Source organism: Sceloporus occidentalis, unplaced genomic scaffold (genome assembly GCF_023333645.1).
Source record: "Sceloporus occidentalis isolate IW3139 unplaced genomic scaffold, rSceOcc1.0.p SCAF_18, whole genome shotgun sequence".
Lineage (NCBI taxonomy): Eukaryota > Metazoa > Chordata > Lepidosauria > Squamata > Phrynosomatidae > Sceloporus > Sceloporus occidentalis.
In genome coordinates this window covers 9,954,609-9,974,961 of record NW_028316998.1, presented here as the reverse complement: position 1 = coordinate 9,974,961, position 20,353 = coordinate 9,954,609, and the positions used below count along the sequence as shown (strand labels likewise).

At 37.2% G+C, this 20,353-nt stretch overlaps 1 protein-coding gene across 1 annotated transcript in view; it reads right to left on the bottom strand.

Annotated features, from left to right (window-relative positions):
* Positions 1-2,238: 2,238 nt before the first annotated feature.
* LOC149302590 (band 4.1-like protein 4B) overlaps positions 2,239-20,353 on the bottom strand; it is a 58,240-nt gene continuing 40,125 nt past the window's right edge. Inside the window, exons 4-16 of the mRNA XM_089482252.1 lie at positions 19,706-19,784; positions 18,557-18,601; positions 17,966-18,018; positions 16,299-16,419; positions 15,663-15,750; positions 15,226-15,314; positions 14,777-14,846; positions 14,522-14,691; positions 13,745-13,854; positions 13,220-13,247; positions 5,889-5,922; positions 4,279-4,346; positions 2,239-2,386 (exon numbers count right to left, since the gene is read on the bottom strand). Coding sequence (XP_089338378.1) covers positions 2,239-2,386; positions 4,279-4,346; positions 5,889-5,922; positions 13,220-13,247; positions 13,745-13,854; positions 14,522-14,691; positions 14,777-14,846; positions 15,226-15,314; positions 15,663-15,750; positions 16,299-16,419; positions 17,966-18,018; positions 18,557-18,601; positions 19,706-19,784 — 1,103 coding nt within the window. The remainder of the gene's footprint in view (positions 2,387-4,278; positions 4,347-5,888; positions 5,923-13,219; positions 13,248-13,744; positions 13,855-14,521; positions 14,692-14,776; positions 14,847-15,225; positions 15,315-15,662; positions 15,751-16,298; positions 16,420-17,965; positions 18,019-18,556; positions 18,602-19,705; positions 19,785-20,353) is intronic.

Genomic DNA, 20,353 nt, shown 5'->3' with positions numbered 1-20,353 from the left:
TGTTGAATTTAAAACCTATTTAACTATAGAATTAGAAAAATAATTCTGAGTACTTACTGAATGCATAAACTAACTCCTTAATCATGTAAAATTACTTTATTGATATTGTATGTCATTATAAGCTGTTGCCATATAAACCGATACAATTTTCTTAAAACTTAGTGTTGTTTTATGTGATGAAATCATCAAAGAATAGAATGGCAGTTCGGTTAAGGATGTGTTGCTTAGCATACTTGAGTGCCATTAATAGTCTAAGTGAAACAGCACCTTAAAATTGAGGACAATAGGGGGGAAAAACCCCTGAAAAGGCACATGTTCTATTTATACTGGATGTAAAAGAACACCATAATCTATAATCCAAGCATTTGTAATTCGCACAGTATTTGGTCCCTTGCTAAATCATCCCAAAAAATAAATTTTAATCTATACATTAAAAACGTAGCAAATAGTAACCTGCTTGTTTAAAACTCTTTATATGACACAATTAGAGTTTTTTGAGCACTTATTATAAAACAAAGAAGTGGCACTGATCAATCGAGGTACACAAGGAGCACAAATCCAGCACGCTAGTTGACAAGATACACATTTTTGGTACCGACAGGTCACATAGTCCCAAACTCCCTAACACCATGTATTTAGCAAACATTTATACGCATTGAAAACAATTCAACTATGGAATCCGTTAAGAAATAATTATCCTTATTTACATATTAGATATTTAAAACCATTAAAGAGAGTCAGAACGGAGAGCAATCGGTTGCCCACCCTCTGAGCCTCAAAACATTAAGGCACCATTGGTACAATCCCTGTTGTCCCAGCATCAGGTACTTGTATTCGATTTGACAAGCTTTATGCAAATTTATTTAGAAAAAAAAAATAAAAAAAAAAAAGCACTTTTTTCATTCTTTAGCCATTCTAAAACCTACTTCAACACACGATCCTCACATCATTAGCAGGGGAACATCCTTTTTTGTATGCTTAAAGCATGTGGCACAGTTTGATATTGCAATAAAATTGTTGTTAAAACAAACTAAAACCAAAAAAGTTGCAGTAACTTCATTATTGCACATGTGCTTTAGTAATAGTGTCCTGATGGGTAATACTACATTATGTTTGGAATGATGCTTCCCTTTATCCCGCAACCATGCCTCCACAAATAATGCTTATTTATATTTTTTTTTAGAGTTATATAGCCTATATATAGCCCATATTTGAACTATCTATATAATCTAAACTCTATTCTTGTGGTAGGCGGGCGCTGCTTTCTATTTTCGACATGCACATCTTGAGTCTCAGATCAGATAGTAGGCTATGCCAGAATTTAAAGTATAAAGGAACTTAATAGTCACGTGAAGACCGCAAAACTAGTGCAAAGCTATTAAGCTACAGATATTGTTTCACCATTACAGACTCCTATAACAATATAAAAAAAAAATACATAGTAACTATAATGGGAAGAATATATCTTTAAGTGCAATCTCATTTTGGAGAGCAGACTGACCAAAAACACACAAAAGGACACAAGTACAGAAGACATTCTACTAAATTTCAGAAAAAGGAAAAAAAAACAAAAAACAAAAAAACCACCCCCAATAAAGAAATTTCACAAGCTTGAACAGCTATATAAAACTTAACTTAACCTAAACTCTATTAAAGGCCTTTTTGGTATTTATTTAAACAAAACAGTAAGGCAAATTGCGATATTGAAGAAAAGGAACGTTTGATCGCTAAATATGATTGATAGTTCTGAAAATATAGAAATCAGAAAATAAATTTTCTTCTAAAACAGGATCTGATAACATTTTGACTGAAGGACACAATACACACCTTGTTGGCCCCAGCGAAACATCAACAAGGCAAAGTTTTAGGCCTAGGAATCAACAGGCCTAAAACCCAAACCCTACCACTGTTCCAACTATGTCATGGAAATGCCAATGACAACATATCCAAATGGTCTTTGGAGTAGCTAAAACATAGTTGTATTTAATTTTGTTTAACAACGCATAATTTATTTTGGTTTCAAACGTCAGTAAATGTTGGTTGAATGCATTATAAGTTTCAATCTACAGAATGCATTGAGGCCTACTTTGGTCTGGAGAGAACAAGTCTTTACAGTGTGAACTCCGTGCTAAACTAGCAAGCACTTCGAAAAATACTCATTTCAGATGGTAGACAGACAGATGAGTTCATGGAATGCAATGGATGTCTAGAATGATAGCTGACATTCGTCTGTGATTCTCAGAGTGTTGTCATGAGTTTATCTTGATAGATAATGGTTGGAATGTCTCCTAAATTCTTCTGGTTCTGATCTTGGATGTATCGTATATTCCTGCCATCTCCACCGGGGACTGGAATCCAATATGGTCTGTCATCACGAGGAGATTGCCTGTGCCATTTGCATAGTTATCGATTAGTGAATGATGAAAGGATTCAAAAAACACAAAATAACACAGAACAGATGTACATGATCATGCTTAAAAACTAAGTTTAAATTAAATCAAATTAGAATGGCGATGAATAATGAATGTTAATATAAAACACGTTTTCCATAAATCCATATCATTAGCGAGTAATGACTTAATGCTCGGTTTCAAAGTCATGCCAAAATAACAATGAAACCAGTTTTAGCAGGAAAAGGTAAAAAACACATAAAGCGTTTAATGTATGCGGAAAGATTCTAATGTTTAGCTGCTAGACTTATGTTTCTTCACACATAGAGCAGAAAATTGCCATTAAACGTTGACTCGCAATGACAGAGAGCAGGTAGGGCATTAGTTCTGCTTTACAGACACCAAATATATTCCTATTTGCTCAACATTGCTGTTAATTACATGTAAATGTGTAAAACCAACAATGAGGCCCTGCACGACTTAGTTAGAAAAACGACAGCCTTGCCAGAGGGCAGAAGCCAGCTGTTCCACACAGTATCCCAAATCACACTCAATCCTGGTAATGGTTTAACCATTTCCTACGCCATTCTACCTCGTTAGAGAATACATGCAGAAAAGAATAATAATAATAAAAAAACAAACAAAAAAAAAAACCCGGCTCCAAATGTATTAGAAAAATAAGAACATACAAATTTTGCCTAATTTTTGCACTGTTTTGTCCTGTTTACCCAATTCTAACCTTTACAGTGCCACTGAACATGATGGTGCTATGAAAGTCAATAATGGGAACACCGATAATAATTATCAATATTGTAAACTATCACATCTGTGACATTCTAGCCTTTGGTGTGGATACGTTATTCATCATAAGTAATGCAAATCAAGAAATGTCAATGATTATTATTATTATGTGCTTTACTTTTTATTATAGCATCATTTTGTTGGAGTTAGTAAAGGTGGGCACTGTTTTCAACTTCCCTGTGGTGCATTTAATCTAAGGTTGGACCGATGGGCATTGTTTTGCAGCTACCGGTTATATAGGAAGAGTGTCAACACGGCTTCCGCTATAAATTAACCAGAGTCGCCTGAAATCTGCCTGTTATGTGTACTGTATATAGAAGCTGGGATTTCTGCCTCATTAGGTGTTTCTTATTAAAGAACCACTTTCTAATGCTTAAAAAAAAAGGTTGGTTTATCTATAATGAACATGTTTTCTAAAGGATCTCCTCTTTTTAGAATTAAAAAGCTTAGTAGGATATAAGCGTAAAGTAAAGTAGAAAGAAGTATACATTTGTAAAGAAACAGCACACAGCAGAAGTTTGCCTTCACAATAAATTGATACCATAATGGATTATAAATAAGCTTTTATTTTTTTTTATTTTTTTTAAAGTCACACCTGGACCTTGGATTTATATAATCAGAATAAATCATTATTTATACATTGCAATACTATTTTTAAAGACCCACAGTTCCATCCATTCACCCCTTTAAGAAATATAAATAGCTTACAAGCAGGGCCCTCTCTACCCAATGTATAGGTTTGGCAATTTGTCGCTGTGTAAATTGTTGGTGCTATATAATTAAAAGATAATAATAATAATAATAATAATGGCTGGAGACAAAGGGCTTCCTAGATACAAACCACATACAAAGAATTCATTACTTCAAGTCATACTGTACAGTATTTTCTCTTTTAATTAGACATTTAAATGGCACATAGCATGTCATTCAACTCCATACTGCGGAGAGACCATTTCCAATGTAGTGTAACATACTAAAGCTAGAAATCATGTAACTCGCCGAATACCATTTGCATATATAATAATATAGTATAGTGAAATCGTATCATCTGGTTGACCTGGATCCGAGGGGAGTCTGCTGTACTCACCTTATATTTGGAGATGTTTGGGGGTGCCAGTGTTGCTGAGTTAGTTGTATATTTGTATGGTATTGCGGCTACAAAAGAAAAGGCATACTTATCAGAGCGTTAACCACAAGCACAGCTTTTCTGAAGAAGGAAAAAAGGCTTCTCGAACGAACAATTATTTGATAACAAAAAAAATTGTACTTCAGTAATCTTCCACTCCTACATTAAACTTGGGACAAAGTATGTCTTAATTGCACAAGACACCGCTGGAATGAGTCAATAGCCTTGCACAAGTACGAGGAAGCCATGTCCTACCAGTAACCTTGGATAAGTCACTCACATGCATTAAAGGGACAGTAATGCCCCAAACAGCCTCACCAATTGGATTCAAATTAAGAACTTGGCAAGTACTTCTAAATGCATTCTTTACCTACCAGGCAGCAAAAAAAAATAAGTAAAAACAGCACATACACATGGGCAAATGGGTGTCAACAGATCTCCTGAAATTCCCTGCAAGCCAAGGATCTGATGGGGGGGCTTGGACAGCAGTGCTTATATATAAACAAGATTCACATTTACCCCAAAAACTAAACAAAGGGTATAAGTTGACACTCGGCATTAGAGTGCATATATTAACTGGAGTGTAGCTTTAAAGAAAGAAAAAACAAAAAACCCACACGTACACAATCATGTACGTGAGCTCTTATGACATCAGAGCTCCCCTTTTCAGATATAAAGAAACTAATAAAAATGTGAAAGATTATGTGAATAATGTATACAGATGTGTACTGCATTTAGTACTCTGCCTCCTCTGGAGCTAGTGTGGGCAATTTCCATGTTTATTTTTGTAAGATTTTACAGAAAAATATAGGTAGAAGAAACTTCTAGCCCTTTGTGAGATTGTATATTTTTATAAATTGACCTAGACAAATATGTTGATATTCTATTACCCACTAAAATCGTTTTATAGATTTCCATAAGGCCTTCATATAGATTACTATAAGTGACCACTCGAAAAGTAGCCCTACTATGTACCTAATGAAATTATTAAGGTTGATCAGTTGGTATGATAGTACTTTGCACCAAAATCACTTTTTTTTACATAACCCTGATTGTTCAGCTTTGAGGTAAAAATATTTTAGTTATCAAGTGTTACACAAGATTACATGCTGGTTAACCGAACACTTTAAAAAATAAATAAATAAATAAATAAAAAAAATAATAATACATAGATGACTAATATGATCTTAAAACTAGGAGGCATGATCTGGCACAAAAAAATGATGGCCTTTGATGTTGCTAAGTGTAAGCTTCACTAGACTGTGATGTACAGCTCCTTTTCCCATGATCAAAACAGCAGCAGCTGCTTAGCACTTTTTATTAAGACTATGATGTTCTGAATTACAATAAACCCAACAAGAAAGATTACAGCGTAAATCACATATACCAGGGGTCAGCAGGGTATGCAACAAGCTGCCAGTTGTGGCGTCTGCCACCCTGCCAGAGGCAGAATGGACTCCAGTACAGGAAAGCCGTAAACAACATCAAGTTTAAGACATCAGGAAATATTACAAATAATACGGTTATCTTTGCGAACACAAACGCAATTTAGCATTAGGCTTGAAACTTACCTGGTAGTTCTGGATGTCGGGATTATTTTTCGAGCTGTAAAAAAAAAAAATATATATACACATTATACTTTAGTTGTTCACATTTCACAAATACAGACAGACGATCTGTACATAAAAAAATAGCTGTTAGATATTATGATTAACTAGTATAGCTGAAAAAGCATTGTGAAAATACGAACTGATTGTTCAACATGACTTGTAACGTCAAATAAATTTAGCCCAATTACCATATTAACAGTCAAACAGTTAACATTTTTTTTCAATTTAATATTCATAAAAATTCTTAGAAAAGCTATTAAACAAAATATATGTGTATTGCGTATATTATGCACATTATTGCGTGTAAATCTGAGTATTTCTGCTTTTTTTCAGTGAACTGCTTTTAGTTCAGAGAGTGCCTCTGAAGTACTAGTACCTTTCAGACATTTAATGGACCCTGTATGGTAGAAAATGTTTTGCAGATGATATTGGGTCCTTCTAGAGTCAAAGCGGTTACATCCCATTTAGAAGATTCTAACCTTTTTCAAAAAACCCAGGGGCGCAGCATATATCTCTCCGTTTAGTTACTCTTCACCTTTTGTTATGGGAGGTGTGAAGAGACGACAGGGACAACAAGAGAAACGTGTTAAGTTCGTTTTGCTACCTTTTCCCATGTGATATTAACTTAGTGAGCCTACCATAGGTAGCTGAAGGAATTAGCCTTTAACTTTTAGTCTCAGAGGTTACAAACTTTGGAAGACCTTATGAAAGCATGATCTAGCTTATTTACCCCTGCTTTATATATTATATATCCCACATTTAAGGAATTAAGTTTAACATATGATTATGGAATTCACAGGAATATTAATTGATTTAGGATAACCTTAAATTTTACATCCAAATATGAGTGTTGGCTGCTGGGACTCTTATTTGCATTGACCTTATTTACGAGAGAAAAATGTTCTATGCGTAGCACCTATAAATGACACGCCCGATTAGTCAGATAGAACCTGATTTGATTTATGTTTTCATTGACAGTATTTCTAAATCCCTTAAATAGTTACTGTTTATGATTACTCATACAATCATTTTACGTTTCAGCAGTCTATGTATAGCTACTAGAGTGACATTCAGCCTGCTTCCAAACAGTGACATATACACAACATATTACACTGCTTTTTCTAAGAAGCTCTCTTTCTACCAGTTCTAAAACCTGGTTTCTGAATATCCCCGGGGTAGTCATGTTCGTGCCGACCAATCTTTTACATATCTCATCACAGATGAATAAGGCTTCAGGACAGATAATTATATCATGATAAGAGAAACCTGAAGCTACTGAGATATTGTTCAATAGATTCATCTGTAATGGAACCAATCTGGCTCAACAGTGGCCTAGGCTATCAAACGTTCTTCCCTTGATCAATAACTATTCAATAATCCCTGGATTAACCATGTTTAAATTACAATGCATATGTATACATATGCTTCCTCATCAAAATATACTCTAGTTGATCATGGAAAGACTAAGCTGTACCTGTGATCATCACCTCAATATACTGAGCATTCCAGAGCTTTGCAGCTCTTAATTCTCTATTGAAGACAGAACCATGGCTCCTCTTAAATGTTAATCATCTCTGAAAGTTATAAAGTTGCTGAAAATCAGAGAACAGAAATAGTATGCTTATTTCCCAAACATATTAGGTAACTATAGTGGAGAGGGTAACACAGTAGGTCAAACATAGGACATACTTCCACAAGGTGATTCAAGGTCGAGATTATTTAAGGAAACATCAGCGCTTCAGCCTATGACTATGTTTGCTGCAGCTGTTCCAACCTGACAAAAGTACTCTCTTTGAAATGGAGCATTTAAAATATTTACTAGTATAATGTATAATCATGGGCGTAGGAACCCCTAAAAATCTGGGGGGGACAGCATTTTCCCCCATCAGATCCCCACTTTCTCACACTATCTACCCCCTCTCACACTTTCTTACTATCTACACCCCTCCCTACCCTCCCTTCTCAGTAGCTACCCTCTCCCTACCCTCCCTTCTCACTAGCTACCCTCTCCCTATCGCCCCCTTCTCACTAGCTACCCTCTCCCTATCGCCCCCTTCTCACTAGCTACCCTCTCCCTACCACCCCCTTCACACTAGCTACCCTCTCCCTACCCCCCTTCTCACTAGCTACCCTCTCCCTACCCCCCCTTCTCACTGTCTACCCCAGGGGTGTCCAAGGTTTTTCTGCAGTGGGCCACTTCATCAGAATTGTATACGTGCGCGGGCCACACTCATTTTTCACTGTGAGAAAATATGGCCTTTAATAAAATATGCAGATTAAAATAAAGTAAATAACACAAAACCTTTACTTTTCCTCTCACTGATTTCTGGGCCTAGAAAGTTTTGTGACTACAAATTCAGGACTCAGGATAATTAAAAATGAAATAGTTCTATTTATTCTAGGGATGCACCAAAATGAAAATTCTGGACCAAAACATTCACGGTTCACTTAGCCAAAACCGAAAATGACCCCCCACCTTTAAAAATAATAATAAAAACTCAAATTTTTAATAAAAGTAGGTAACACACCACAATTGGACAAAGAAAATTAGCAATATGACTTGGCATGATAGGAGTGTGATTGCTAACAGCAATCACACTCCTATCATACCCAGGCAGCCAGTACATTCTGGTACAGGGTGGCTGTAAGTGATGTGCAGACCCCATACTGCTGGCAGCATCAATACACAAGGGGGGCAGCTAGCTATGTTTCAGCATGTACTGGCTGACTTGGCATGATAGGAGTGTGATTGCTAACAGCAATCACAGTCCCATCTTGCCTAGGTTCCAGCACCTTCACATCCAACCAGTAAATGCTGTAACCTAGGCATGATGGGACTGTGATTGCTGTTAGCAATCACACTCCTATCATGCCAAGTCAGCCAGTACATGCTGGTACACGGTGGCTGTAAGTGATGTGCAGACCCCATACTGCTGGCAGCATCAATACACAAGGGGGGCAGCTAGCTAGGTTTCAGCATGTACTGGCTGACTTGGCATGATAGGAGTGTGATTGCTAACATCAATCACAGTCCAATCATGCCTAGGTTCCAGCACTTACACATCCATTCTATCACACACACACTCATTCATTCACAGATTCATTCCCTCAATCAGGCATACTTATTCAAACACCCTCCCCACCCCCTTACCTGCACTGCAGCTCCTCGATGCCGCTCACAGTCTTCAGCAGAGGGCGCGGCCTCCCTCTGCGTTCTCTGGTACTGCACAGAGGATGTGATGTAATGTCACGTGAACTCTGCTGGGTTCCGGTTCCTCTGTGCAGTACAGAAGACCCTCCCACAGGTAAGTAGCAGGGCTCGAGGTGCGGACCGCGTAAGATCGGTTGCCCTGGCCCTGGGGGGGATTTCTTAATTATCGGTCCCCCCCGCATGAGTTACTGGGGGGGATCTATCCCCCCCGTCCCCTACGCCCATGTGTATAACCCTTCTGAAGAGGTCAGCTCTTCTGAAGGTGTGCTTGCCAAGGTTTCTATGTCTCATATTTATAAGAGATATTCCTGATATAAGAAATATATGGATCATATCAAAACACATTATACTTAAATAACCTCAGCTAATTGAAACACTTGTAAATATTTGACTTTGCACAAACTTTCAAGTTTTATCTAGCAAAGCAAGACACACGGCACTTCATTCAAAGGCTGGAGAAAATGAGCAAAACCAGGCTGGAGATGCACTCTGTTGGGCTTTATTTAAAATGTTCTCACCGATACTAGATATTTCTACTACATTTTTCAAAAATAATGAGCCGGCAGGGAAAAGATGTCTAATACGTTTCGTAATGACAGTTTATAGCTGGAGAATAACTAACTATAACACATTAAGCTTTTGCTGGTGGATGAAACCAAAGAAATAAAAAGGCTTAATTATTTCCCGCTACGATCATCTATTTATAGGTCTATAAAATATTATCAAATCAGCTATAACACATTTCAGTGGGAGAATAAAATCCTGCTGTTGTGAATAAAAAAAGCGCAACTAATAACAATAGTGCTGATATAATTAAAATGCAATTTATAATTACACGAGGTTGCATATGGCTTTATAGAATTTATATATATTATAGGTAGCTTCCATTTTCGGATGTATTTGCATTACTAAGCCAAACGTAAAACTGCAGAATCAAAGTCTGCAAGGCTAGTATTGTTAAATGAATTGTGTTAGTACGTTCATGATATCTATTTATATGTAGTGATTGCTTTCTCACGCCGACGTCTGACTTTCCTGTATTCAATCAATACGGAAATTTTAAAATGTCACTGAGCATTAAATGGTTACAATGCTCTTCTGATCAAGGCTTATTGCAGGCCAATCTTAGTAATGCCCTGTAAAACACTGGAGCATTCATAGCATCTTTCCCCAAAAGGACAATATCATACCTCCCAATCGTCCCTCTTTATGAAGGACAGCCCCTCTTTGGGACCCATATCCATGTGCCTCTCTTTCCTCCCACGATGTTCCTCTTTTCTAGAAGTGCACAATATTTACTGGGAATAGGCATTTCACAATGTTCTAAAGTGTAAACAGCAGAAATTGTGTTTGTATACTAAATTGTATGAATTGTATTTCTTCTAAAAGCATCAAGTAAATAAACACCTAGGTAGGTCGGTATACCTGGGAACTCCTAGTTTGACTCCGATTCACTGGGCAAAGCCCTGCTTCCACCGGTCGGGTACGGCAGCAATGCATGGCCACACCCAATTCCCCACTGGGTAAAGCCATGCTTCCACTGGTTGGTTAGTGCAGCGATGTGTGACCACACCCAATTCCCCACTGGGTAAAGCCATGCTTCCACTGGTTGGTCAGCGCAGTGATGTGTGGCCACACCCAATTCCCCACTGGGTAAAGCCATGCTTCCACTGGTTGGTCAGTGCAGTGATGTGTGGCCACACCCAATTCCCCACTGGGTAAAGCCATGCTTCCACTGGTTGGTTAGCGCAGCGATGTGTGGCCACACCCAACTGGCATATTCACTGTCCACTTCTCTTGTTTCCTGCCCAGCTCCCACCAACTAAGGGCCTTTTTGGGACTGGCCCTGCCCCTATGTAATGCCACCCCCAGAAGAGGGGTAGATCCAGGTACCCTACCCTGGAAACCCCCCAGGCTTGTAGGCAAGACATTCCCATACAATGTCCCACGCAAACATCTAGCCGTACCTCCTAAAACAAAGGTGCCCCTCTTTAGCCATTTGGAGGTATGGAACATGGTGCCAAGCGAAAAAACAAAAATCCTTATAGCCAAGAAACTGAATGAATAAGTGCCCTCTGGAACTGTTCCACCTGTGCAACAGAGGAACAGTAAGATAGGAACAGAGCAGTAACCAGAAAGCCCCATAGTAACTGCCTACCATTTATTATCAAAATGTAAATATTTTTCAAAGCAAAGCATGTTAATATTGCAATTCACCTAATGAGTATAAAGAACATACACAAATCAATAAGCCATTTAAACGGTCATGAAAACGCAAGGAAACTTGTAAAATTCTTATTTTGCCTACAAAATCAGCTTTTCCTCATACATGAAGATACGCATTATATGTATATATTACCCATCTCTCAGTGTGTAAGTTACTACGGGGACATCTTAGGATATTACTGTTATCAAACACTATTTACAATCCCTATGGTGTATTAGTGCCAAAAGAATGGTCAGATCATAAAAAATGTCAGTCATGTTAAAACCAACAGTAGCCTAGTAAATTCAGTGACATATGGTTTATCAAATCCAACAGAGAAAAGTCACATCTGTTCTAGATATAGCACACTCACCGACAAAAAATGTTTTTCACTTCTCTCTGGCGTGCTATATCTATACAGGAGCCACAATGACTTGACATCCTTTGCCGGTATGATCTACAGGGAGTTTTACGATTATTATTTTTCCTGACATTTACTTACAATTTCTCCCACCAAATATAAAGTACTTTGACACAAAAGTCAAAATGCCCGCAAGGCACTAAAGATGACAAGTCATGTATAAGAGTATTACATATATTATTAAATATATTTAAAGAATTAGATTCAAATGTAAGAAAGAAGGCAAAAATAAGAGAGATTAATTCCAAACTTCTCTTTTGGAAATCTCTGATGGTCCACCCCAAGTGTAAAGGGGAGTCCAGACATGGACTTCCGCGCTCACTGGTGCCTTGATGAATATAAACCACACCCTACCAATAAGGCCCATGGAGGCCAAAGTGAACATTTGGCATTGTTGTTCCTTTGTGTAATGGAAATTGGTTTTGGATTTTGGTTCTGGATTGTTGTTATGAGCAGAATCAGACTGACATGTAAATAGGGGAGCTACAGCTTGACAAGCTCCTGAGCGCGGACACACCATAATGGCAGGCTATTAGGTTGTGCCCATTCTAGGTTGAGTTATTCTTATGCCTTTGCATACATTTTCTCCGCTCAGGAGTCTCTTGGCTTCACCTCCAAGTGTAAATGTGAGTCCAGACATGAACCTCCTTGATCACTTGTGCCTAGAGGGGTACCAACCCCATCCCAACTGATGACACCCATGACGGCACAAGAACACATTTGGGATCATTGATTCCCTGCTGCAGAGGTTATTTGCCTTGTATTTCAGTTCCGGACTGCCTTTGTGAGCGGCATCAGCCTGATATGTCAATAGAGATTTTTCCTCTGAAATGGCGCAAGTGAGAAAAAAAACCACTGATACTAAGTAGGACAGACCATTAAGTTGCTGCCTGTTCCCAGTTGATGTTCTCTTCGTAGGTAATTAATACTCCTTCTGCACCAGTATTTTCTGTTATTTTATTGTAAACGTTATAGTCTTCCCATTCTAAAAGTGCTACAGAATCTGTCAGTGCTCTATAACTAAAATGTAAAATTAAATAACTATGTTTGATGCTGCATTCCCTGTTGAAGGGATAAAGTGGCAGAGGTACAGAATATCCAGCCTGATACCACTCCAGTGATTTGGGATAAACAAAGTTCTATAACTGTACAGATGTACATACTGCTTATATGCAATAAGCAAATTGGACCTGTCAAGACAAGCTAGCTTACGTGCCTACTTTTAATGTATCTGTTAGCTTGGTATAAAACACTTGTAACATCTCAATCACAGTTTTAATTTTAGCACCAATGGTTTAAGATGATGTAAGAAAAACAAGATAAGGGTGAAGAGCATCTGACAGCACGGATAACACTTTTGTAATAGTTGCTTTTGTTAGGACTTGGAAGCATCAGTCATCTAAATGACATCTTTTACAATGGAAGAATAAATGTGCAAGGGAAATTTGACTTACCAGAGTGGAGGAGCCTTCATGGGGTTTGCTGAAAAATATATACACGTATTACTTATAAGAACTAAAGCATTTTAGAAACACGGCTATGTGAGAAAATGCACTGGTACTTGATGGAGTTTAACATAAGAGAAAAGAAAAGTTATATAGGGAGCAATCAAGTGTAACTTGGTCTACTTCATTTCTAGGTAGCAGACCCATGGAGAAGCAGACATGAGGGATACAGTATGTCTTTGCACACTCTCAACATAATCTCCACCAGGGCCAGAGTTCAGGATTATAGTGCCATCAGCCTGAAAACACCACAATAAACCAGCTCTGCGATGTTTACACAAAAACTGCCAAGCAAGGGGAGGCTCAGGAGTCAACAGGTTCCTATTAATACAATAATTATATAGAATGACAGTATATTTAGTAAAATATTAAGTGAAATTAGTATTAAATAGTAAGTCAAAACAAAAATACCATAATGGCAGTGAGGATACACTGATATGTGGAGTATTAACAAAAAAACAAAAACAACCAAACCTTTGAATGTTGAGTGTCTTCTTGATGGATATCGTTTGCTCGGTCGCCTTTCAAATGTGCTAGTCCTTCTTAGTCTTCCAGCATGGGTTGCTTGGTATTCGGTACGACCACTAAATAAATTAACAAATCGGCACTTTATCTATATGGACAGCGATAAGAGTAAACTACATTTAATGCAATGTAAAGCTTAGGACCCTACACTGGGTATTAAAAGGAAGTCTAGCATCCCAGGCAGCCCTGCCACTGAAGAATGCATATCAAAAGTACTTTGGGGCTGTGGTGAGTATACTGCACGTGGAGGATGCATTTGTACTAAACAGAGAATGAAAGAAAAGGAATTCAGCTACCACAAGCATTAAAGTCCAAATGACTTTTGCAATGTCAGCTTTTCACATACTGTAATAATTCACCTCCGGAAACTACCTACAGCATGTGCTTTGTAAAATCAGCATAACAGTCTGTATTTTGATGTGGCAGAACTGTGTTATATTTCCCATTATCTCCCTTCTCTTCATGATTCCTTACAAAGCCTGAATATATTAGGGGCCATGGTAGCATAAAGTCAAAAGGAAAAATGAACCCCTATATATTATTGAGACTTTTCTGATTTCAAATGAGACTAGATTGGATCCATGGATGCTAAACAGGTAGTCCGTGTAGATTTTGGAGTAGAGCAAAACATCTAGTTTTGAAAACCTCAAAATGATATCACTTATTTTCTGGGTAGCTTTAGACGGTATTTAAATGTGTTCTGTAATAACCCACTACTGATTTCACCTGAATCTGAATCGTGATCCCAGTCTCATGAAGTCAGATCGGTTGGCTTTATTATTGACCGGCGTTCGAAGTCTGAAGAAAGCATGATGCTCCACCGCACATTTCCACAAATGTTTACATGCTCTAGAGTTATCCAAGCGGAAAACAAAGGTATGCACCTGTTCTCTACCCTACGTTTAGAATAAAAAAAAAAAAATATATGATATCATCTACCATTTATACAAACTATAACCACTGGTAAAGAACTATGCATACCTGGTCATCATCTTCCACAACAACAAGGGTTAATTTGCTTTTCTTGAAATCCATTTTGGTAATTTTAGGCCTAAAATATAGTAAATATAGTAAATATGGAGCAGTCGCCAAGGAAACCAAAAGAATTTTCATATTTAGCACCAGAAGCGGCCCTATGTTTTCCACTGGCCAACTACACTGAAGCTTCACAACGTAATTGGCTCCAGATTAAATCTCTTTCATGACCTTATACATCACCTGAAGCCTTACTTGCTTTTAATCATAATGATTGGTCCAGTCAGTTTATTTTATTACATAGAATCTTTACTGTTTGGTATCTTGTCTGCAATAAAATTATAAAGTACATAAAGTATATTTGGCTATAATAAATGCATTATAACAGTTCAGAACAGAAACAAAGGATGCTATCCAAATAAAAGATTAAAAGTGTTATAAAAGTTGTAAATTACCAGAAGAATAAACCTATCTTGTTTGTGCCTTCAAATATTAAAATCCCTGTAGGTGTTAGTCCAAGTGCATAGTCACAGCCATCCTTCCCCTAAATAAAAAAAGTATAAAGAGATTACTAATAGGTAATGCTGCTATGGAGTAATTTACAATAAAAAATAATAACCTTAAAAAAATTCTGACTATAAAAAAAAAAGAAAAAAAAAAAAAAAGAAAAGGAAGGAGAAAGGAAGAAGGAGAAAGGCAGAAGGACGAAGAAGAAATGTTATCCGTTGAATAAATTATTTAACAAGCACAATCCTTTGAGATCCAGTTATTTACTTTCTTTGTATTAAATACAGGCACTTCCACAATCCTGTGGCCACAGAGGGCTCATACTTTAATGGAGAGGACACAATGGCCATCTACATACTCGAGATACTTGTATAGTGTGTTGTACCTTTACTATATGCATATCTACACCGTACATTTCCAGCCACTTTGCTTTATTCAGGTAGCAGAGTTCTGCCTGTGCCGGTGTCTTCCCCCTGGAAAAAAAGATCCACTTATCTACTGCATGCCATTGGATAAAGAAGAATAGATCTCTGGCTAATGAGGTAACAGAAATTACATTACACTAATATAAAAAAAGGCATAGAAAAATAGGCTTATCATTTTATAGGAACCCTTCCTTAAAAGGCAGTACACATATACACACACACATATACATATATATACTTGTAAAGAAACACTTTATTGTGAAGAAATACTGCTGTGAAAAATCTCAGGTGCTTACGGTATTCAGAGAAGGGATTTATGTGGTATCCTCTTTTATGACATAATTCACCAACAGCTATAACTAAGCGCTTAGGTTTTTATTTACAATATCTGTATGAAAAGCCCTATAAGACTTGGTAAGAAGTACACTTAAGCCGTATGGATGGATAATGCTATATATTTTGAAAGAGAGAAAATCGTGTAATGCTGTCAATTTCTTATAGAGGATTGATTTAGGAATGGAACATTTTCTTTTTTTTTCCCCTTCGAGGGGATACCGGCCTTGGGTTATAGGTCCAAGGCTGTTCATACTGTATACCTGCATTCCGTCCACTTGCGAAAGACATCCAGTTCCATCGCTTCGGTTTGGTTTGGAATGAAACGGAACTCAGACACCAGCTCCGGGGAGTGCTCCGGGTGCTCACATTCACCAAGCTCAGCTGCACATAAACACAGGGTATACGGTTACGTGACGGCGACCGAATTAACTTCGGAAACTTTCTTAATTTAGCAGTTTTTTTGTTTTTTTTTCTTCATTTTAGCTAAAAAGGTCAAGTCATGTTAGTTTAAAGACTGATCTTATACAATTAAAGATCACATGAAACAAAATAAACCATTGAGCTTATGAATGAAAAGCAATACTTTGATAAAAGTTGTGCGGTTGCCATGCCACCCAACGGGTGCAACCTGTTATCACATAAATATATTTCATAGCGGTACTGTGGGACATTTCTGGAAATTCTGAAGGAAATTAGTAAATAGGCAAAAAAAGGAGAAAATGATAGGTTACTATTTTACCCCAAGAATGCCAGTAAACTGCAACATATATAATTATCAGAACACCAATGACATTTGATGTAGCAAAGTCTATAATCAGGTGTGAAACTGCATCAGATCCAAATACTTAAGCGATAAAGTAGATGCGCGTCTTCTATACATAGTTTCCACAACAACACGCTGAAATAGTTCTTGCGCTCACAATGGCTCACAATAAAATGCACCGTGACCTATAGAATTATGTGCAAATGACAGGATTTAATAAATTGGCATTACGATGCCTTCTTTTATTCTTGCATTCAAACAGCCTTCGAATTCTTTAAAGACACATAGTATGCCTAGTCGCACTTATATGAAATAGAAAACACCATTTGAATCTAAGAGTAAAACAGATGGCATCAATAAACAAAATATAGAAAAAATAAAAAAAATAAAAAGACACATTAGGAGTGGAACATAACCACACTGCAAACACTAAAGCATTGGAATAAGGAATTTGGATAACAACAAATGTCAAATAAAGAAGTTAAGAGGTAGATATCTACATTAATTCACATCAAAGTGGCATGAACTGACACAAATTTATGGGGAAAGCCCTGTAGAGTTAGGGTTATTTAAGCTCCTGTCCTTTAAATTGAACGCTGGACTAGAAAGCTGTCAGAATGCTGAACATAGCCCATGGAAGAACAAACACTACATCTGATTTAGGATATAGGATATTATTTAATGGTTATTACAATATATTCACCTGATTTGGCCATGTACTTTAGTTTTGTTGTCTTGTTTCGACATTTATTCACGTTATATTATATATTTAATAATAAAAACTATCTCCTTCAGTTCTGTAAGTGCTCACTGATGTTACATAATGGGTACCTGTATATCATCAAATCATTCTGTAGCCTTCATATGCCAAGGAACAATTACGGTTGATAAGCATACAATTGGGAGGGGTGGGAAATCGCGGTAGAATGCTCCTCGGTCACACAATAACCAACATCACATTATAGAATGGAACAAGACGACCCAAAGCTTCCCAATAAACCAAGTGCAGCTGCTACAAATTGGATGAAAAGTCACTGAGGAGGCTCTTAAGTATAAGGTACATCAGAGTAGATCAATTCTATTCATTTAAAGCAACGAACATGTAAAACTGCTACCAGTTCCAACACAATAAAATGTTTACTTTAAGTGTTCAGAGCTCTATACCTTGTAGGCACAAAGCTGCCAATTCTACGGAAGTCTCATAAGGACATTTCAATCTAAAAAAGAGAAAAACCAAACAATAAAAGGTTAATTACACTTTATTGACATTGGATTTTCATATTTTCATGCATTATACATACATATATACACACACACACACACACACACACACACACACACACACACACACACAATATACATACATATATACACACACACACAATATATTAGTAAAATGTTTCTGAACTTTGTTCCCTTTGCCAATAAACTAACTTATATACTGTATATATATATATATTTATTTTACCCCCCCAAAATATCTTCACTGCTCCAAAAATGTCTAGTTTTAGTTGAATGCAGATTTACACTTACAAAATAGCAGACATGCAAATTTAATGTAACGTAAGGAGCTTTTCCCCCTCACATAAGAGTGTAGTAGACAAGTGGAAAAGTCTCCCAGCAGAAGCGGTAAAAGGTGGGCATTTAAACATGCAGGCAACAGGCATGAGGCTAGTCTAGATACATTTTGTTTATATAAGAAGTTGGTTTTTTGGGGGTTTTTTTACAAATAATTTAAATAAAAATAGTTCTTACTTTCCAGATAGAATATCTTGTCTAAGCTGTAATACAAAAAGGTACCTAAATAGGGAAAGAAATTAAAACAATAGATGAGTTAGTCAAAACCAGCATTAGCACAGCTTGTGTCCAGCCAAGTGGGGTGGAAATCATGATTAACCATAGCCAACTGGAAAATCATGGCTAACGTGCCTGTTCCATTTAGACAAAATTTAAGTACATTCTCAGGCATGTTAAATAAACAAACCTTAGCAGATCTGTAATTTTCCCCTCGATCACACAACTTCCTGGTTTGTCTACTGTGAAGGTCACACCAAGGCATACATCCCAAGTGCCTCAGTTACTGTCCCGGGCTGCAGGGACCATGGGCCAGTTAGCGATCTCCCATGACTGGCCTACTAACCTCTGAAATTGGTCAAGGTCTCTGCCTTTGAAGAGTGGACGTAAACTACACTTGGCCATCTCGCAATGTACTGAACCAGAGCGACATGATAAGACGTCATATTCGGACTTCAATATATTGTGAGCGGTTGGACAGGTAAAGTAGGCGGATAGTCCCGCCTCTAACTATGCCCACCTCAATCAAGGTGTCTGCTTCCGACAAATTAAATGTTGGGGCTTATCGAGAATTATCAGATGATGATCTTCCTTTCACTTAAGTATCAGAGCAATACAACTTCTCTTTCTGTCTTCCAGTAATAATAAAACGTATCTGAAATCTCTGGAGAGCAATATCATCATATCATTACACTCAAACAAGACTGGTGGGGCAAATATAACACAATCTGCATCACGAACAAACTAGTGGATGCAACCAAGGATCATTAACAGTAACCACATAGCGTCTGGGAAACTCATATCCTAAAATGGTTCAAAGCATTAGGTTTTCATACCCAGTCGTCAAGACTGAGCAATTTCAGTGCCTCAACTGGTTTACAAAGAACCTGCGCCTGTGAAAACTTGGCAGGACAAAGATATCCTTAAGTCACCTGTACTCAAACAAGGATATTAGAAACACTAAACTATGGGACAATCGTGTTACTGATGCCAACAAGAGAAAAAACGTAGTGTTTTTGTTTCAGGTTGGCACTAGAACAGGGGTGCACAACTCCAACCCTCAATTCATGCATATCCCAGCTTAAGCACGGGCAAAGCGCCTAAACATACCTTGTAAACTCTTCGTGGAGATTGTTCGGTTCTGAAGAATAATATTTAATTCGAAAGTGCAAAGTATAAGGAGGTCCAACTAGTGAAAGAAAAAAAAAAAAAGGAAAAGCTTTAAACAAAATATCAAATATCCACACGTTTATTTCATCCATTCAAAAAGAAACAAACATGATGGCAGTTTATTTAGTTCAATAATGAAACAAAACAATATAAATGTGCAGTGCAATCATGTAGTAAAGGGTATTATAGGAGGCATGATGCATTCACCGTTTTATTTTATATATTTATATTTTTTTTTACTTTTTTGTATTTATTTATTATTATTATTTTTTTTATTTTAACTGCGACAGTTTTGTTTTGGAGCTACAGAATGTTTATTTCAAGAGAATTTTTCTGACTTTCCAAATTTCCATGTAAATGACCAAAAACTCTATTGCAAAAATGCTCTTAATATTGTGCCGAAAAAATGCTACCCTATCAGGATGAAAAATTTTCACTGCAGGTCAGCAATGAGCCATAGAGAAGCAGTTCACACAATTGCTATAAAATGTTCTTTGTTGCCGCCAAATTGAACATTACTTCTAGTTATTCTGAAAGAAATGATCCATTAGCAATGATACACAAGAGGAACAGGGCTCTATTACCCCA